This window comes from Pan paniscus, chromosome 1, assembly GCF_029289425.2.
Source record: "Pan paniscus chromosome 1, NHGRI_mPanPan1-v2.0_pri, whole genome shotgun sequence".
NCBI lineage: Eukaryota > Metazoa > Chordata > Mammalia > Primates > Hominidae > Pan > Pan paniscus.
In genome coordinates, this window is record NC_073249.2 from 115,311,844 (window position 1) to 115,330,325 (window position 18,482).

At 35.9% G+C, this 18,482-nt stretch overlaps 1 protein-coding gene across 6 annotated transcripts in view; it reads right to left on the minus strand.

Annotated features, from left to right (window-relative positions):
* Positions 1-1,358: 1,358 nt before the first annotated feature.
* The window catches only part of RAP1A (RAP1A, member of RAS oncogene family), a 96,672-nt gene continuing 79,548 nt past the window's right edge, over positions 1,359-18,482 (minus strand). For 5 of the 6 annotated variants that reach the window (XM_055102796.3, XM_057300458.1, XM_034933629.4 and 2 more), the window contains 5 exons: positions 17,022-17,078; positions 11,050-11,190; positions 10,039-10,182; positions 5,211-5,326; positions 1,359-2,042 (listed from right to left, as the gene is read on the minus strand). In XM_055102796.3, coding sequence (XP_054958771.1) covers positions 5,240-5,326; positions 10,039-10,182; positions 11,050-11,190; positions 17,022-17,078 — 429 coding nt within the window. In that variant the 3' untranslated portion in view covers positions 1,359-2,042; positions 5,211-5,239. Of the gene's footprint in view, positions 2,043-5,210; positions 5,327-7,724; positions 7,840-10,038; positions 10,183-11,049; positions 11,191-17,021; positions 17,079-18,482 lie in introns of all 6 variants that reach the window. The other variant, XR_010112819.1, reaches the window with a different exon arrangement.

Here is an 18,482-nt window from a genome sequence, read left to right on the forward strand (position 1 = left end):
ACTTGGGAGTCTTATTAAATGACTTCTATTTAATCTGTTAAATAACTACACAATAGATGTGACAAGGTAGTATTTAGAAAGTTTTACTGGTTGATGAGATGTCTGTCTATGATCTTAAGTTTAAAGGTATGTTTGAGGGGTGTTTTAAAGCAGAATGACTTTAGAGGACCTTAAAATAAAAGATGCCACCCTGACCTGACAACTGGCCCTAATACTTCATTCAAGTTCACTATAGTTTTGGCCCCTCAATCCCAGACATATGCATAATTGGATAAGTAGAAGGGAAGTGTAAGGTAACTAAGTTTATTCAAAACTAAAACAAAAACACAAACAAAAAAAATTTCCATTTTTTTAAAAACAATACTTTAACATTTTCTCAGGTTGGTCAAAGCTTAACATTTGAAACCTGATTTTAAAATTTCAGTTTAGTAAGTGACAGGCTGACCACATGCCTGGAAAATCTCAGCAAGGCATGAACACTTCTTCATACCTAGTTGCAAAGAGACAGTATCTAGAGATCCCTGAGCAATGACTTAGACTTTCTAGGACTGGTCTCCTCCTTAATATTTGAGGACAAGGCACAGGGTTTTCTAAGCTTGTTTCTTTCCTTTTCCAGAACTTAATTGGCTAACAAGCTTTTTGTTCTACCTCTCTTTATAGAGACTACATAAGTAGTATCACCCTGGGTCCATGTCTTACTTAAGCCCTATCTTTTGTAAAGAGGAAAATAACTGGGAAGGAAAAGAAAAAGCACCACTATATAGGAAGCTACAATTTTAACTTAGCAATCTCTTCCATATTACTACTACCATACTATTTCATAAGTAGTTTAAGCAAAAGTAACACATTCCTTTTATGTGTTTTAACTTTCTCTCACTTCTCTCAAATTCTTCAATCTATTATAAAGCAAGTTTGAAATTTTTCACATAACACTTCATTGGTGGACTCACACCCAACAAATTAACAATGCAAAAGGATTCCCTTGATGAAATTACAAGCTGTGGAAGATCTGAAATAGTAAAAGTTAAACCCTGATACAGTATTAAACTTATCTTTTTACATATAAAAATAATATACAGTGGGATATTCAGTAAGATACAATCTTTAAGATCAAGAGAGAATATACAAAACTATTCTATGTTGTCTGATGTACTTTACTGTATAGTAGGAATAAATATATTTAGGACAGAAAGTGCGAGGTCTGTTCCTAGAGAAATCACCAGTTACTTAGTATAGTTTAAAGCCAGTGTTCTGCAGATACTAGGCAGAAAGGAGCTACTGTCGCATTTAAAACAACGTGGTCATTATAAAATAAACGCCTTAAATCTATAAACAATAACAAAAACACACAAACCAAATGAAAATGTACTAAAATTTAATCATCCATAAAAGCTGTAATTTAATCTGACAGTAAAACACAAGAAGCAATATTAGAGTTGGTTTAGTATATTATATATTTTAGCTTTGAAAGCCATAGAAATCAGTTATCCCAGTTTTTTTCCTATAAAAGACCCATTTTTCCAAAGCATTATGCACAATTTTAATTAGAATATAATGACAGATGATATTCCATAATTTTTTAAATATAAAATGAAGTCAATGACTCAAAAAAGTTATCTGCTGCAATGAGTTTGAGGGGACATTTCATAATCAGTATCATTACAGATATAAAGTATAATGGTTCAACTTTTTAGTGCTTGATAGGGAGGATCATGATAAAAAGATCAATATGAAATCATTTGATTATAGTAGCAATATCTAACATTTGAAATGCATCCATGCTCTTTTGTATAATCATATTAGAGTCAAGTATATTTTCACATCTGTTATAACTGCTATTGCAAAGGAGAAATACTATTGTCTTATTTTCCAAGAGATATACACAGAGCAATTTTTTTCTCCAGGGAACTTGTGCAAACCAATATAAGATCTAAATTCTTCACATAATATATAAAACAGGAGAAGCCTCTTCAGATTTTTTATTTTTGAAGTCTGGAATGCTGGCACTTTCCAATTAGGCAACAGTTCTTCATTCCTGTAATCTAAGACATTGGATACAGATATACATATATGTATGGTTAATCTCTTGATGTCAGAAAATGGTACTAAACAAGCAGGTATTCAATAAAATAAAAAAATAATGATTTTAGCTGATCATAACTTGAGAACTAAATTATGCTAAACAGCTACAGTAACAGTGCTATTTTAAATTCCCTTTAAAAATGTTTTAAAAAATCAAAAACAGAAGTTTACAAGAGGAGTCTATAATTGATCAACTTGAATTATCCTCAGTTATACTTAGTTATACTCAATTACAGTGTTTCCCATTACATCTGACAATCCTGTCTGTACAAAGGAAGACAATGATATTTTTATTCTATCTCATTACCATCTTATTTTTACTTTCCTTTTTTACTAAAGGACACACCTGCCTCCATAAACTTTCCATAAGACATTCTTTATTCAAGCATTTTATGATTATATATTAGAATTACCATTTCTAATACAGGTTAAGGCAAGGGATGATACAGAAAGAGCTAATCCCCATAGTCAAGAGCAGAAGAATCAAAGTTAGTCTTATTGTCAACAGACAAGAATCAGGTAAAATAATCCACATGATGAATTTCTCTCAGATGTCTTTAAAACTGGGACATATAAAAAGGAGATTAACATGATTCAATACAATTTTGCCTAAAGGCTATGGACTAGATAAGCTGGCCTCAGAGTTCATGTACTCTTACTAAAAACGTTTATAATTTCTATTTAAATCTATCCTGTATCTCAGTACTTTTAAAAGTACAGGAACAACATGGCACTTCAAATCTACAATCACACTAAAATGTACGCAAAGCAGTCTGACTGCTAAGTCACCTATTATTTGGTATTATCAAACATCCACAGAGATCTTGGATGACTTATTAAGTAAACTTTATCACACATCAGAGTCTAAGAATTTATGCAAGCAAGACTAAAGTCTTATTCCAGATCTAGGTCAAGATTTATCTTCTCTAAGGTAAAACTCACGAGGGACTGTCACATTGTTGGGTGTGTATAAATGAATTTTAAAAATCGTAATAGGCCAGGAGATGGCACCTTTTCCTTTAACATAAGCTAAAAGGATATTTTGTGAGAACTGGAAATTAAATTAGGGCCAGCCATGGTAATGAGCTGTCAATAAGCCAGTCAACTATAACAGAGTTAAATAATATAGTATTTAAGAACTGGAACTGGAGTCTTCATTTTCTCTATCTTTGCACCTTTACCTAAACAAACACATACACCAGTAATCTTAATAATCACTTTCAGGGAACTGATGATTTAAAGTTATTGAATCAAGGCCAGGCGCGGTGGCTCACGCCTGTAATCCCAGCACTTTGGGAGGTCGAGGCAGGTGGATCGGATCACCTGAGGTCAGGAGTTTGAGACCAGTCAGGCCAATGTGATGAAACCTTGTCTCTACTAAAAATACAAAAATTAGCCGGGCATGGTGGTGCACACCTGAAGTCCCAGCTACTCAGGAGGTTGAAGCAGGAGAATAGCTTGAACCCAGGGAGGCAGAGGTTGCAGTGAGCAGAGTGTGCCACTGCACTCCAGCCTGGGTGACAAGGCGAGACTCCGTCTCAAAAAAAAGAAAAAAAGTTATTGAATTAAGATTTCATTAAAAGCCTAAAGCAAACATTAGCCAGATGCTGTCTTTCCTAAATCTGACTACCAGAGATAATCCCTAGGCCCTTTTCTCCTTTCTGCCCATTTTTCCTCTATGTACCTTCATTTAAAAAAGGAACTACAATTACTCAGGTGTTTCCCTTAATAGAGAGATTCATATCTCCCAGGAAGCACACAGTGGTTAATTGGGAGCTCTTAAGGGATAATCTACTAAATGGACCAAGAGACTTACAAGAGTTAGTGTAACCAACGTTCCAGTGGGACCAGTTTACTCCAACTGGAGACCAAGTTTAGCAATAATCATGTAATAAGCATCAAATTATGTAATAAATCCACTCCATGAAAATAATCTTTTATGGTATTATTTATAGAACTGATTAAGTAGAAACCTTCAGGGGATTTAAAATACAATACAAATTAAAGAAAAAAGTCCCCATAGATCCTGGTTTCTCACTTGAGAGTCAGCTTAAATGCTGTCATAAATTTCTTTCCAATGGGGTCACTTAGTGGAAACTAAAATGGTAAAGTCAACTAATACTTAGAAGCCCAAATAGAAAACCTTTATTTGAAAGAAGTTGACTCATACCAGAGAGGGAAATGACTACCAAAATTACACTGATATACCACCACACATCTCCTGGAATGGGTCAAGTTAAGAAGACTGACAATATCAATTTTGGGGAGAATGTAGAACTCAAAAACCGTTGCAGGGTGTGTAAACTGGTACAGCCACTTTGAAAAACTTTTTAGCAGTATCTACTAAAGCTGTCCATATGTATAGTATATGATCTGGCCATTCCATTCTTAGATATATACCCAACAGAAATGCATGTACATGTGCACAAAGACATATAGGAATGTGCACAGAATTATTCATACTAATTCCCCCAAAGAAAGAACTTAAATGAACACCAACAGCAGAATACATAAACATACTGCCAGTACTGTCATGCAATAAAAATGAACTATTGATACATTTAACATAAATAATTCTCAAAAACATATTTTGGAGTGCAAGAAGCCAGACACAGGAAAATACACTACGTTTTTGTTTATGTAAAGTTCAAAGAGAGGCAAAACTAATCCATGGAGTTAGAAATCAGGGCAGAGTTTTAATTTAATTTGGGGAAGGGTGACTCTTGTTGTTATATACGGGTATGTCACTTTGGGATAGTTCACCAAATGTGCACTTAAACTTTTTCAGAGCAACTACTGTTTCACTTCAATTAAGAATGAATTTGGGAGTCATCTAGGAAGGCGTTCTATTCATTCAACCACTATTTTTTAAAACCCAACTCTGTATCAGGCACTGGGGACACAGTGGCAAGAAAAAACAGACATGGTCCTTGCTGTCAGAGAGCTTAGAATCTCAAGGGGAGAGGGCAAGTTATCCAACAGATGACGTACCTACAAGTTATATATCACATTTACAAGTTACAGAAGCTTAGAAATACCATAACAGATGAAATGGGAAGTAGCTAAAGTCTGGAAAAAGCCAAAATAGGAGCATGAGAAAGGCACTTGTTCTGCTTTTAGCATCTTACCTGGCTCAGAGCTGCTGCTGACTATGGGCCTAGAGCAGCAGACATGATTTCTTTTTAGGCTTCTTCTTTTCCACTGGTGTTTTCCTATTTATCTGTCTGACCAGGTCATAAAATATCTAAGTAAAAACAAGAAAAAAAGTACTTACTCCACCAGTTTTTGAGACTTTGTTCCACAAAACAATTCTGGTAAGTACTATTCTGGTCTTAGATCTGCATTCTGCTTCTTTCTTTTAAAGTCAGGTTTGTTAGAAGGCTCTGCTGACTTTCAATCAGGGTAGAAAGCAGGACTTACCTATTTATAATGAAGGAAATGCCCTTGCTCCTAGATATTCGACATCAAATCAAGAAAAAGAACTGGTAGTGAAAAATAGTGAAAACTCCAAACCAACGGAAAAGTTGCAAAAATAGTACCAACAACTTCGGTTCTATTCTTCCCAGATTCACCAATTAGTAACATTTTGCCACTTTTACTACACACACATACACACACACGTGCGCACACACACACACACACGTGCACACACACACACTTTCTGAATCATCTGAGAGTAGACCTTAACTATTAAGTCCTTTAACAGTTAAGTTGTTCCTAAGAACAAGGATATTCTCTTACATAAACACGTTATAGTTATTGCACTTGAGACATTTAAGGATTGACACATTATTTTGTATAACTACAGAGCAAATTCCAATTTTGTCAACTGCCCCAATAATGTACTTTATAGTAACTTTCCCCTCCAAGGACAGGATCCATTCAGGATCACACATTGCAGTTTATTTCCTCTCACTTTAGTTTTTAAAAATCTGGAACAGTTCTTTGGCCTTTGCCTTTCAGGACATTGTCATTTCTGAAAAATAAAGGCTAGTAACTTCCCTTGATTTGGGTTTATCTGAGGTTTTCTCGTGATTAGATTCAGGTTATATACATTTTTGTCTAAAATAGGACAAAAGAGATACTGTCTCCCTTTCAAGGTATCACATGCGGAGGCACATGATTTTTGTTTGCCTTTTTTTGATGTTAATTTTGGTTAAAGTAAAAAGTAGAAAAAGTCTGCTAATCCTTGATTTGAAGTAACAAATATTTGTGGTTTTTAGTTTGTTTGTTTTGTTTTGAGACAGAGTCTTGCTCTGTCACCCAGGCTGGAGTGCAGTGGTGCAATCAGCTCACTGCAACTTCCACTTCCCAGGCTCAAGCGATCCTTCCATCTCAGCCTCCCGAACAGCTGGGAGCTACAGCGTGCACCACGACACCCAGCTAATTTTTGTATTTTTCGTACAGACAAGGGTTTTGCAATGTTGTCCAGGCTGGTCTCAAACATCTGAGGTCAAGTGATCTGGCTGCCTCAGCCTCCCAAAGTGCTAAGATTTTAGGTGTGAGCCACTGTGCCCAGCCCAAATAATGTTTGTTAATACATCTTGTGGATTCATTTTTGGATGAAAAGTGCAAAGTATCAAAGACAAAACTACAATGCTACTTATCTCATAAAAGCAGATTATTTTAATTCTGATGCCAAAGTATTAAAACATGAAACAGATAAGCTTTGCTATGAAATACAACACTTACTAATGATTTGGAATAAAAACAAATATCACAGAAGTCCCTTATTGATACTAATCTGGAATAAATAATTCTTTGCAGAAGTATATTAAAAAATGGACTGGCTTTAAGGAGCATTACAGGGACAACTGGTAAAATCTGAATATATACCAAACACAGACTGTGTCATCAATTTTTAGGATTCTAATCATTGTGCTGTGGTTGTGTAAGACAATGTCTTTGATCTGAGGATACATACACTAAAATATTTAGGGGTAAAGAAGTGTAATTTCTGTAAACAAGTGGCAAAATTTTAATAATGGGTGAATCTGATGAAGGGTAAACAAATTCTTCTTTATTGTTCTTACATCATTTGAGTACATTTTAAGAGTAAAATATTTTTAAATTATCGGTCTACATGTATTTTAAGATAGATGGCAAATAACTGTATTTCTTTAAAATAATTACCTATTTCCTTTTTTAAATGGTCCAGACTACAAGACTAAATTAACCATTAAAAATAAAAAAAAAACCTGAATGATTTATCCAAAAGCTACAAAAGTGACTCATTTAAATTCTTTTCTTTCTGCTCCATTCTTCCCACTCCCATCCTCTTCAAATCATTTAACTCTCTGTCATCTTATTTCTAAAGAAAATCTGAAAACAGAATTTATAAACAAAATTGTAGTTTCTGTTTTACAACTCCGAAGTCCAAGTTGTTTCAAAACTCTGAAAACTTCAAGAACTCAATGTGCTTAAGCCACAAATGAGTTTTCATTAGTTCCCTATACTCAATGCATAAGCTATAAGATACAAAAAAATAAAAGTAAACTAAAACAGTAAGTTAATAAAAATTACAAGTAGTTTCTATTTCAGTTTCTTCATACTAGCCAGTTTCTGGTTTCTGGTACTATATAGAAAGGTAACTAATGCTTGTAGTATTATTCTAAATTATTTCTTTGGAAAACATTGCCTACCTCACAGCAGCAGATGGTTCAGTGATGAGGGCAAGTTCGAACTATAATATTTGGTTAGAAATGCTGAAAGGCCCCAGCCTAGGTTCTTCCTCATCTCTCTGAACTATAGAAAAATCTAAAGGGAACACAGAATAGAGTTTCTCAATCCCTCTCCCATTCCTAAATTGGGTTGTCTTGATTCCAATTACTATTCCAGCCTCAGCAAAGAACAATTAATTCTTGATTAAGACTACTGTGATTCTGGCATAGCCATATACTACTTTAAGAACGTTGCAAAGTGGTGTGAATAAGAGTTTTTAAAAAATTATATATATATATATATGAATGAATTAGGGGGCTCTTTAGCCAAGCAGTATGTCCTGGTGTCTGTTTTCAAATTTAAGGCCAAGAGGTGAATTTTTGAAAGTATCTCTCTATACTTCAGGCATTCAAAAATCACAAAAAAATTTACAATGCAAAAGTTCTGTGAGGAACTATTAACTACCAAAGAAATCCTGTAGCTGGATTATTGGGTTATAAAGAGAAAAACATTAAAAGAAACTCAAATTATCTGCTCCATTCTCCCCACTCTCAAGAACTGAGCATAAAGTTTGTATGTTTTCCAAAAAGTAAAGATTCTTGAGATGACTAATGCATTTCATTTTATGGTTTTTCTATGTTTGTTTTTATAAACCCTCGTTTATAAACTCTCTGCTTTAACAAGACTGCTATGAAAAAGTATCTCTGCTGCATTGGAAACTAATCCAGAGGAAGTTTAATAGCATGTAGGTTCTCACAAACATGTAGTGTACTGTCCTCTGGCTCCCAAAGGGAGAAGTCCTATGCACTGGACTCAGGCCCAACCCAGCCCCACCGGAGCCTGGAGTCTGATGAACTTGGTTGGTGGGTCCCATGGAGGTAAGGACAAGGACAGCAAGGAACCACATCCCGTAAGGCCAATTATCTTGTAGATAGTGACCTCATGTCACTGTTCTGCTAGCCAAACATATTCACAATTTCTAACAAATTCTTTATCAAAATCACTTTTTTTCTTTAATTATTGCTGAAAGACTTGTTCCCCCAGTAGGATGCAAACTTCTTCAGGGCAGGAATAGTGTCTGTCTGAGTGACTGTTACCTGAGGGCCTGACACAGTGCCAGACACACAATAGTCAATAAATATTTGCTGAATAAATACAATTTATAAATTTCTTGTTTTTATGTACTTGTTAAAAATGGTTTCACATAAAAAAACAAGCTTTGGCATTCTTGATTATCTGTAAAATACAGAAGTTGAAGCAAGCTTAATTTTTTTTACCTGCCAGGTGTTTAAAGTAACCTGGTCATTTTTAAAAGTCAGATAATAGTCTATAAGCATAATATTAGTCAAGAAAAAGTGGCCAGCAGAACCACAGGCCAGAGAGAATAGCAAAAACAGAGGACTCACAACTTAACCCACTCTCACTCTCACCTATGTAGTTAAGTGATCTGAATTCTGACTGATTACCTGTAATGCTACAAATGGCAAAAGCAACGGCAGGAAAGAAGCCCACTCTGTTGTTTTTATTTTTTTAAAAGGCTTATGTTAAGGTTAACAAAAGCAAGGGAACTATTTAAGGATGACTGGTGGGGACAGTTGGAAATTGCTCTAAATTTTTAGGGGCCCAGTAAACTAGTAAACTGTTGGCCCTTTACACCCAGGCATGCAGCTTATTTGCTAAGTATTCTTGTCCACAGCTGTTTTCAAGATAGTGGAGTGCTTAACCCAGTGACCCCACCCCCATGCCCCACACAAAAGCCTTGTGCATCAGCTGTATCAGGCCTAAAGGACTGAGTGAATTCCAGGTACATGTCCATACTCACACAGATTACCCACTTATGAGTCATGCACCAAAGGTGAGGTAAGACTCAGAACACAATTCTGTGATATCCATAAAAACATATTATTTTCCAACTTGACTTTACAACCTATTTATACACATTTGGGTAAATAATTATTACAATATAAGGTGATGTAACAATTTTTACACACCACTTTATCGCATATCACTTAGAGGCTTAGCAGGATTTTACACACATTCTTCAATTTTAGCTTCCTCTTTTACAATAAGGTAAATTTAAGTATCCTCATACAGCCATCAAAGTGACCTTATGCAAGCTAAAAAATACAGTTTCTAGGAATTACTTAGTGTTTCCTATAAAATTATGGAATCAAGATTGCTTAAAAGATAAACATTTTTTCTTAAAAGATAAAAATTTTTTCTTAAAAGTCTGGCTGTTAACTTAAAGCAAACTAAAAAGGCACTTGTTTGTGCTGCCCAGCAGTTGTAGGTTACCTCATTAACATTGATCTTTGACTTTGCAGAAGATTCTAAAAAGGCACAGTTACACCACTGTCTTGCTAAATTCTGGCCCTGCTCTTTGCCAACTACTCGCTCATCTTCCAGGTCACATTTATTGCCAACCAAAATCATTGGAACCTGTGGGAAGAAAAAAACATAAAATGAACAATAACATACTCATTACTTAGCCTTTTAAAAAAATAAATAAGCAATTATCTGCCACCAACTGAAATGCATTAGTTGGGACCGCAAGCTTCATCAAATACTAACGAAAAGTATATGTTGAGGGGAAGAGGCGAAGGAAGAAGGAAGAGACAAAAAAAAAAAAAAAATGGAAGAGATCCTACTACATAGATATGCCAAATTATTTTAAGAATATAATCCTGGCCGGGCACAATGGTTCATGCCTGTAATCCCAGGGAGGCTGAGGTAGGAGGACTGCTTGAGCTCAGGAGCCTGAGACAAGCCTGGGTAACATAGTGAGACCTGGTCTCTACTAAAAAATTCAAAAACAATCAGCCAGGCAGGGTGGCACACACCTGTAGTCCCAACTACTCAGGGGGTTGAGGTGGGAAGATCACTTGAGCCCTGGAGGTAGACTGTGATGTGTGAATTATACCAATGGAATTTTAGAAATAAAAACACACCACTATGGATCTTAATAATGTTCTTTGAACACTGTTTCTGACACAACCATCACCTTTCAAAGCTCAACTCGGGTCCCACTTCTATGAAGTATTCTTTGGCTCCTCTTTTTCCTCTACTGCACTTTTTAACCTATAGCACAATGAGTACTTTATCACATATGTCCTCATTTTCTAAACATCTCACCACATAATTTTGAGGTTAATTTTGAAAGTTCAATTTTTTTTTTTTTGGTCACAGGGGCTCTTTCAGGCATGTGGTAGATAGCTTCCAAATCCTCTACTAATAGAGAAAACAGGCACTTTTTTATTTGGCCACAGAGAGATGGCATAACATCTTACAGAGAGAAAAAATACTTACATCTTCCGTGTCCTTAACCCGTAAAATCTGTTCCCTCAGGTCCTGTAAGTCGTTAAACGTGGACTGAGCTGTAATAGAATATACTAGTGCAAAACCTTGGCCGTTCTTCATATACAAATCCCTCATTGCTGTAAATTGCTCCTATGATTAAAAAAATATGCAATTATAAATACATAAATTTCTTGAATGTATACTGCAACAATTTAAAACAGCATAATTACAAGTGAGTAACATTTTTTATTACTTGCTATCCTGACAGAAAACAAGACATAACACAAGTTTCTAGCAACTCTGAGGTGACTAGAAACAATGACAGTAAACTAGAATTAAAAAGGAATTCTTAACCACTTTCATTTGCTTTTGTGTGATTTAGAGCTGTATATAATTTTTTAGAAACAGATCTTTTGATCCTAAATAATTTTATTTGCAAATTTATGACACAACTACTGCCCAAGTGCTAACAATCTGAGGTATAAGCCCAATACTAAACTATGACTTAATCATCCAGAATCAGTATCTCTACTGGCAGATTTTATCATCTTTCTTTTTCTATTCCCATGGCATAGCAATATTTTTATCATCTTGACAGTCAATAAACTCTTTATAAGAGCTTGTTAATGGTCAGGGGCAATGACTCACACCTGTAATACCAACACTTTGGAAGGCCAAGGCAGGTGTATCACCCCAGGTCAGGAGTTCAAGACTAGCCTGGCCAACACAGTGAAACCCTGCCTCTACTAAAAATACAAAATTAGCCGGACGCAGTGGTGCACACTTGTAGTCCCAGCTACTTGGTGGAAGGAGAATCACTTGAACCCGGGAGGTGGAGGTTGCAGTGAGCCAACATCGCACCACTGCACTCAAGCCTGGGCAACAAGAGTGAAACTCTGTCTCGGAAAAAAAAAAAAAAAGAGCTTGTTCATGTATTTTCATTTTCCCCCTTATTCCAAACCTTTAGAAAAGATGTGAGAATAGTGCAATGACTATCTATCCCCTTTAGTTAAATTTACTAATGGTTAACATTTAGTTACTGAGCTTTAGTCATGCTAAATTAAAATTACTTAATTTTAAACTTCCTTTTATTTGGTGACAATCATTACTTTATGTTGTAACTATGGAGGTTAATATAAGACAAAATCTTCTTTTAGAAAAGTTTTGGTATTATATATATATTACTTAAAAAGCACATATGGCAGAATATTAAAAATGTGTATGTCTTGGGTCTTTATATTAAATAACTATACAGCTTGGATCTTTTTACCTCTGGATGCATTAAACGTAAAAGATAAATCCACAAAGTTTCTTAAGCTTGTTGTGCCTTGGCTTCCTTGTTCCCCATGACCACTACCTCTATTTTGTCTACTACATCTAAAATAGTTCTGGTTGTTCTACCCTGGCTGATGTACTCTTTCTTGTATTCCAGGGAGCTAGCTATGCTACCACTCAGCCATTTCCCCAGCTTCAAATTCGTCTAAGGTGTGCCACAGGAACATGGCTGAGCTTCCTATACTGCTGCCAGTGTATTTTCTGGGAAAGATGTAAAAACTGGAAGTTTCCTGGATTTTTCATTGATAAAGTTTGCATATTCCAGAATTGCACCACTATGGTAACCAATTAAATTCTGCCACTGTCCAAATGTTTATATAATAAATGACTTTACTTACAAATGTTAAGTGCTACAAATACTAGCAACACTATTTCTATGATGTTCTCTAGAGATCATGGTCTCTGCTTCTTATTAAATCAAAAGAATAAACATACCGGCAACCTGAGTTCTGAAAATCCAGTTTAAGAAAAGTCCTTACAGAACTGCTGTGGTTGGTGTTCCCTCCTATTGAGAATGCCAACCTCTTTCTTAAGGACATTCTACAAGTTTCATCCATTCACAACAAATATCCACTGACATAGTTGTAGCCCTACGGATATGTTAGTGATCATGAGAGGCAAAAATTTCTGCCCTGGAGGAGTATACTTGGAGACAGACAAAAATCAAGTATGCAAGATGGTAATAAATGTTATAGAGAAAAGTAAAGGTTGGGAGTTTATTTTGAGGGTAGGAATATAAAGTTATATTTTAAAAGACTATGCTCAGGGAAGGCCTCACAGGTAACATTTGAGCAACCATGTGAGGGAGGTGAGGGAATAAGCTCTCTGGTTATGTGGAGGAAGACTACCCCAAGCACAGGAAAGAGCAAATGCAAAGGCCCCAAAGGGAAACATGTCTAAAGTGTATGAGAAGCTGTAAGGAGGCTGGATTCATTGAAACATTGTTACCTAGTGGGTGAGTATAGCAGGGGGGGCCAGAGAAGGAACAAAGAGAGAGGATTCTCATTTGGACCTTTCAGGGAAATGTAATAAAGACCTGGGCTTTTACTCTGAGTTTAATGCATAATTTAAGCTAAGAAAACGTGATCCGACTTACATTTAAATGGAATTATGATGGTTACTGTGTGGAGAACAATCTGAAGGGGGTGAAGAAGAGAAGCAGGGAGATCAGTTTTGAGGTTATTGAAATAATCCAGCTGAGAGATGACAACTGTTTAGACCAAGATAGTGTCATTAGATTCTAGTGGTGGTAGCTGAGTTCTGGGTAAGTTTTTAAGGTAAAGCCAACAGGGTTTTCTGAGAGTTTGGATGTACACATAATATAACAAAAAATACAGTCAAAGACGACTCCATGGTTTCAGGCATAACCAACTAAAAAGGTACTATTTACTGAGATGTGAAAGACTGGAAAGACCCAGGTCAGGGAAAGGTTATCAGGAGTTCAGTTTGGACATGTTATATTTGAGATGCTTATAAGACATACAAAAAGAGATTGAAGAGGCAGTTAGATATAAGAGCTCGAAGTTCAGAAAAGAAATGAGAGATATTGTTTGGATGTTTGTCACCTCCAAACCTTATGCTGAAATGTAATCCCCAGTGTTGGAGGTGAGGCCTGTGGGAGGTATTTGGGTCATGGAGGTGGATCCCTCATGAATGGCTTGGTGCTATCCTCACAATTATGAGTTCTCATGAGATCTGGTTGTTTAAAAGTGTGTGGCATCTCCCGCTCTCTCTTCGCTCTTGCCATGTAAAACACCTACTCCCCTTTGCCTTTCACTATGATTGTAAGCTTCCTGAGGTGTTTTCACCAGAAGCAGATGCTGGAGCTATGCTTGTATAGCCTGCAGAACCATGAGCCAATTAAACCTCTTTTCTTCATAAATTATCCAGCCTCAGGTATTTCTTTACAATAATGCAAACGGCCTAATACAGACAGAGTTACAAAGTTAGTATTTATCAGCATACAGATTGTATTTAAAACCAAGCAACTAAAGATCTCCAAAGCAGTGTTGTTAGGAAAGAGAAGTGCAAGTATTGAACCCTGAGGTCCTCCAACATTAAGAGGTAGGGGAGATAAAGAGGAATTAGGAAAGGAGACTTAGGAGTAACCAATGAGACAGAGGAAATCAGGCAAGTATTGTTTCTTGGAAGCCAAATGAATAAAGGTTTTACATTAGAAAGCAATGATAAACTGAGTCAAAGGCTGCTGAAAAATCAAGGGAGTTGAGGATATATTCAAGAGAATTATAAATGATGGACCGTGGACCTGAAGCTATATGCAGAGGGGGTTGAAGATATAAGGGATAATAAAAAGATGTTAGGATAAATGGACTACAGGTTGTAATGAAGTTGAAGGGCACTAAAGGAAATGAGATGGCCTGGGTGCAGTGGCTCACACCTATTATCCCAGCACTTTGGGAGGCCAAAGACAGGAGGATCCCTTGAGTCCAGTTCAAGACCAGCTTGGACAATATAGTGAGACCCTGTCTCTACAAAAAATTAAAAAAAAAAAAAAAAAGCTAGGTGTGGTGGTATGCACCTGCAGTAGCACCAGCTCCTCAGGAGGTTATGGTGGGAGGATTTCTTGACCCTGGGAGGTTGAAGCTGCAGTGATCTGTGTTCGCACCACTGCACTCCAGCCTGGGTGACAGAGAGAGACCCTGTTTCAAAAAAAAAAAAAGAGGAAGTGAGATGGATAAAGAAAAAAGTAGTGAGTAATGGAGGATAAGATGCTTGGAAATTAGATTAGAGAGGTATTATAGTTATTGGTAATCACATAGCCTAGAGTAAAACCATGGTATGAATGCCTTAAAGGTAGGATGGACATCAAGGAAATGACAGGCCAAGCCAGGGTAGTAAATCATTTATAATATCCATATAGATTCTATATGGATAGTAAAATCACTAAGAATTCTGATTGAATCAGTGTATGTGAAAGAGAGAAAGCAAAAATCTTCAAAGTGTAAGGAGTGATTTTGAGACAAGATTATGCAGCTGTTTGTAAGGTTTTATGCAAGGTACTGGGGACACAAACAAGCAAATAGGCCTTATAACACAGCGTGTTGAGTGCTACATGGGAGACAGACACGATATTGGATAGCACAAAGTAAAGATCTCTGTGATAGAGAACTTCCTTCTTACAATCTGGACAGAGAAAGAAGAAAGAATGCCCGTACACTGTGGATGTGATTTAAAAAAAAAAAAAGCAGAAAGTATTCATTTTAGCTATTAGGGTCTCTGGAAACAAAGGGGAATTCTGCTGATTCAGAAGCTAAAACATTAGAGAGCAGGAGGGTGGGAGAGGGAGAGATAGCTTGATTCAGCTGATAGAAAATGTAGTTTCAGAAGGTCTTTACCAGAAGCTTGTTGTGAGGGCAAAGGTCCCTGATAAGAGTTAAGCCATTTTCCCAAAAAAGAATGGAAAAATACAGTATAATTAGTACTATATTGTTGTATAAAATCATTCCAATTTGCTTACATGCTTTTTTGAACTATCTGAAATGTTTCCATCATTTATAAAAATTATAGTGGAAAACTTTGTGCTGAATTTTAAACAACTTATCACATTTAAGAATGCCAGCCAGGTGCCATGGCTCACACCTATAATCCCAGCACTTTCAGAAGCAGAGCCAGGAAGAACACTTGAGGTCAGGAGTTCGAGATTAGCCTGGGCAACACAGCGAAACCACCTCTACAAAAAAAATTTTTTTATTAGCTGGGGGTGGTGGTACGTGCCTGTAATTCTAGCTACCCAGGAGGCTGAGGCAGGAAGACTGTTTGAGCCCAGGAGACTGCGGTGAACTATGATTGCACCACTACACCCTAGCCTAGGTGACAGAGCAAGACCTCGTCTCTTAAGAAAAACAAAAAACGAACCCATCCATTTTAAAGCTAAGAATTGCCTAATGTGTCAAGTCTATGTGCATGGAGAAAAATAAACAAAGAAAAGCAAAGATTGCTTAATGTATGTATTTTATGTGGCAGTATAACTGGAAACCATCAGTTATTAATAAAAATTATAAAGGTGATGGTATTAATGAAGAATAAAAGCAAATACACAATTCCATACTGCGTAACAGACATTATGCCTAATGATTTATAATTATTATCTCATTTGCTTATCACAAACACCTTATGATGTACTAACATCATTATACTCATTTAAAGATTAGAAAAAGGAGGCTCAAAATAATCCTAAATCTTCTGAGGAAGATTTTTGCCTTCCTCAGAAAACATGTATCTGTCACCAGCCCCTTGAGATGTCAAAATGCTACTGAAAAGAAAAAATTATAAAAATTAATGACTATGGTGCCAAGAGACAAGGTCTTATTTAAACCCATAGAAATACAAATATTAACTAAAGGTCTAAATTTAAAATAAATTTTAAAAAATCACTGACAGCATAATCCTTACCTCAATGTAGGAAGAAACCCAACACACAGATTATTACAGGTGAACTTTGTGATATGTGAGCATGAACTACATCACAGTTGATTTCATATACTTAAGAATCCCTATGTTCAGAGAATTTCTTCTTAATCAGAATGATTACTTTTACTCAGAATTATCTGGATGACAAAACCTACTCAGATGACAAAACCTGCTCACAAATTAAAATCTATCAAAAAAAGAGAAAACATCCTTACTGTCCCTGCAGTATCCAGGATTTCGAGCATACACTGTTGGCAATCGACTTCAACTTGCTGTGGGGGCAAAAAAAAAAAAAAAAAGGTTAAAGAGTAACATCAAAATCTCATTCTGTTTTCTTCCCACCTCTTTCATCAAAGTAACTATTAACAAATACAAAGCCTGTCTCCAGCAGTATGCTGTAATGGCTGGGGGTAAACTTGGTACCACAATAAAGAACAGCGGTCTCAAGTACAGTCTATTCATATTACAGAAGCCAAGATGGTTAATGCTGAGTTTAGATATTTTCTGACCTCTGTAACGATTCTTATTTGTTATTAGAAAAGGCAAAAGTCATATTTTGAAATTTAAGGAAAACTTCAACGAACAAGTATAGTTCTAACAGAAAAAAAAGTACATATGTGTATTTATATTATCTCCAAAGAAAACAAAGTACAAAAATATTAAATGGCTCAAAATGCGCACAACATTTTGGGGTAAAGAAAATCTTGCCAACTTACCATGTTCAAGTTGTTAAAATTTTACTAAAATATGCAGAAAATTAAATACACAGTAAAATCTGAGTTTAAGACATAAAAGAAACACAGGAGTACTAAAATAAACAGCAATGAGCTAAAACAGTGCCTCAAGAAAAAGGCACTTCTCTAGAAAAGCTCTATGTGAAAGGTGAAATTTTATACACTGAGTTCTATTTACCCATTGGTCTTATAAAAGAAGAGAAGGTTGGTCTAATGAAAGTATCAACTATCAACTGTGTGGAAAACTGTTTTAATAAAGAAGGGATTAAGAAAAGTTAGTCCTTTAGAATTTTAGGTACAGATCTTGCTTTGCAGTTAAAGCTTTAACTAGCAACTTACTTTGGGGAAATTTCAGTAGAGCAACACTGTCTTCCAAAAATAAATGTGCTAACCTAAAGACTATTTTAAATGCTGCTTCTGTGTCAGATCAGACATTGATGAGGGGCACCACTGGTCAGACCACAAACTCATCCACCCCACCACTTATGGGACAAGTGTGATAATCTGCAAAATTTGTAACTGGGAATGTTCAGTGAATAATCAATTGGGACTATAGTTTCTTGATGTATCTAGAGCATAATTCTGTTTCCAATTTGAAGACAATGAAACTGCTCTACTAGTAGTCCTTCATGAACTAACAAATTAATTCAACAAAAGTTACAGCACTATTAAAGGTAAATTCTAAAAATGTCTTCAAAAGCAATCCTTTCCTATTAAAGTTTAATCTTTTTAAAAAATATTCTTGGCTACTAGCCTTTTATAACCTCCACCCCACCCAATATATTTGACATAGAAAATACTGAAAATTTTCCACAACTCTGGCTGGTCTTCTACAGAATATTTTTTGTCAAGACCAAGTACCTAATTTTTTTTCCCTTTTAAATAGACTTTATTAGAGCAGTTTTAGTTTCACAGCAAAACTGAGGGGAAGGTGCAGAGATT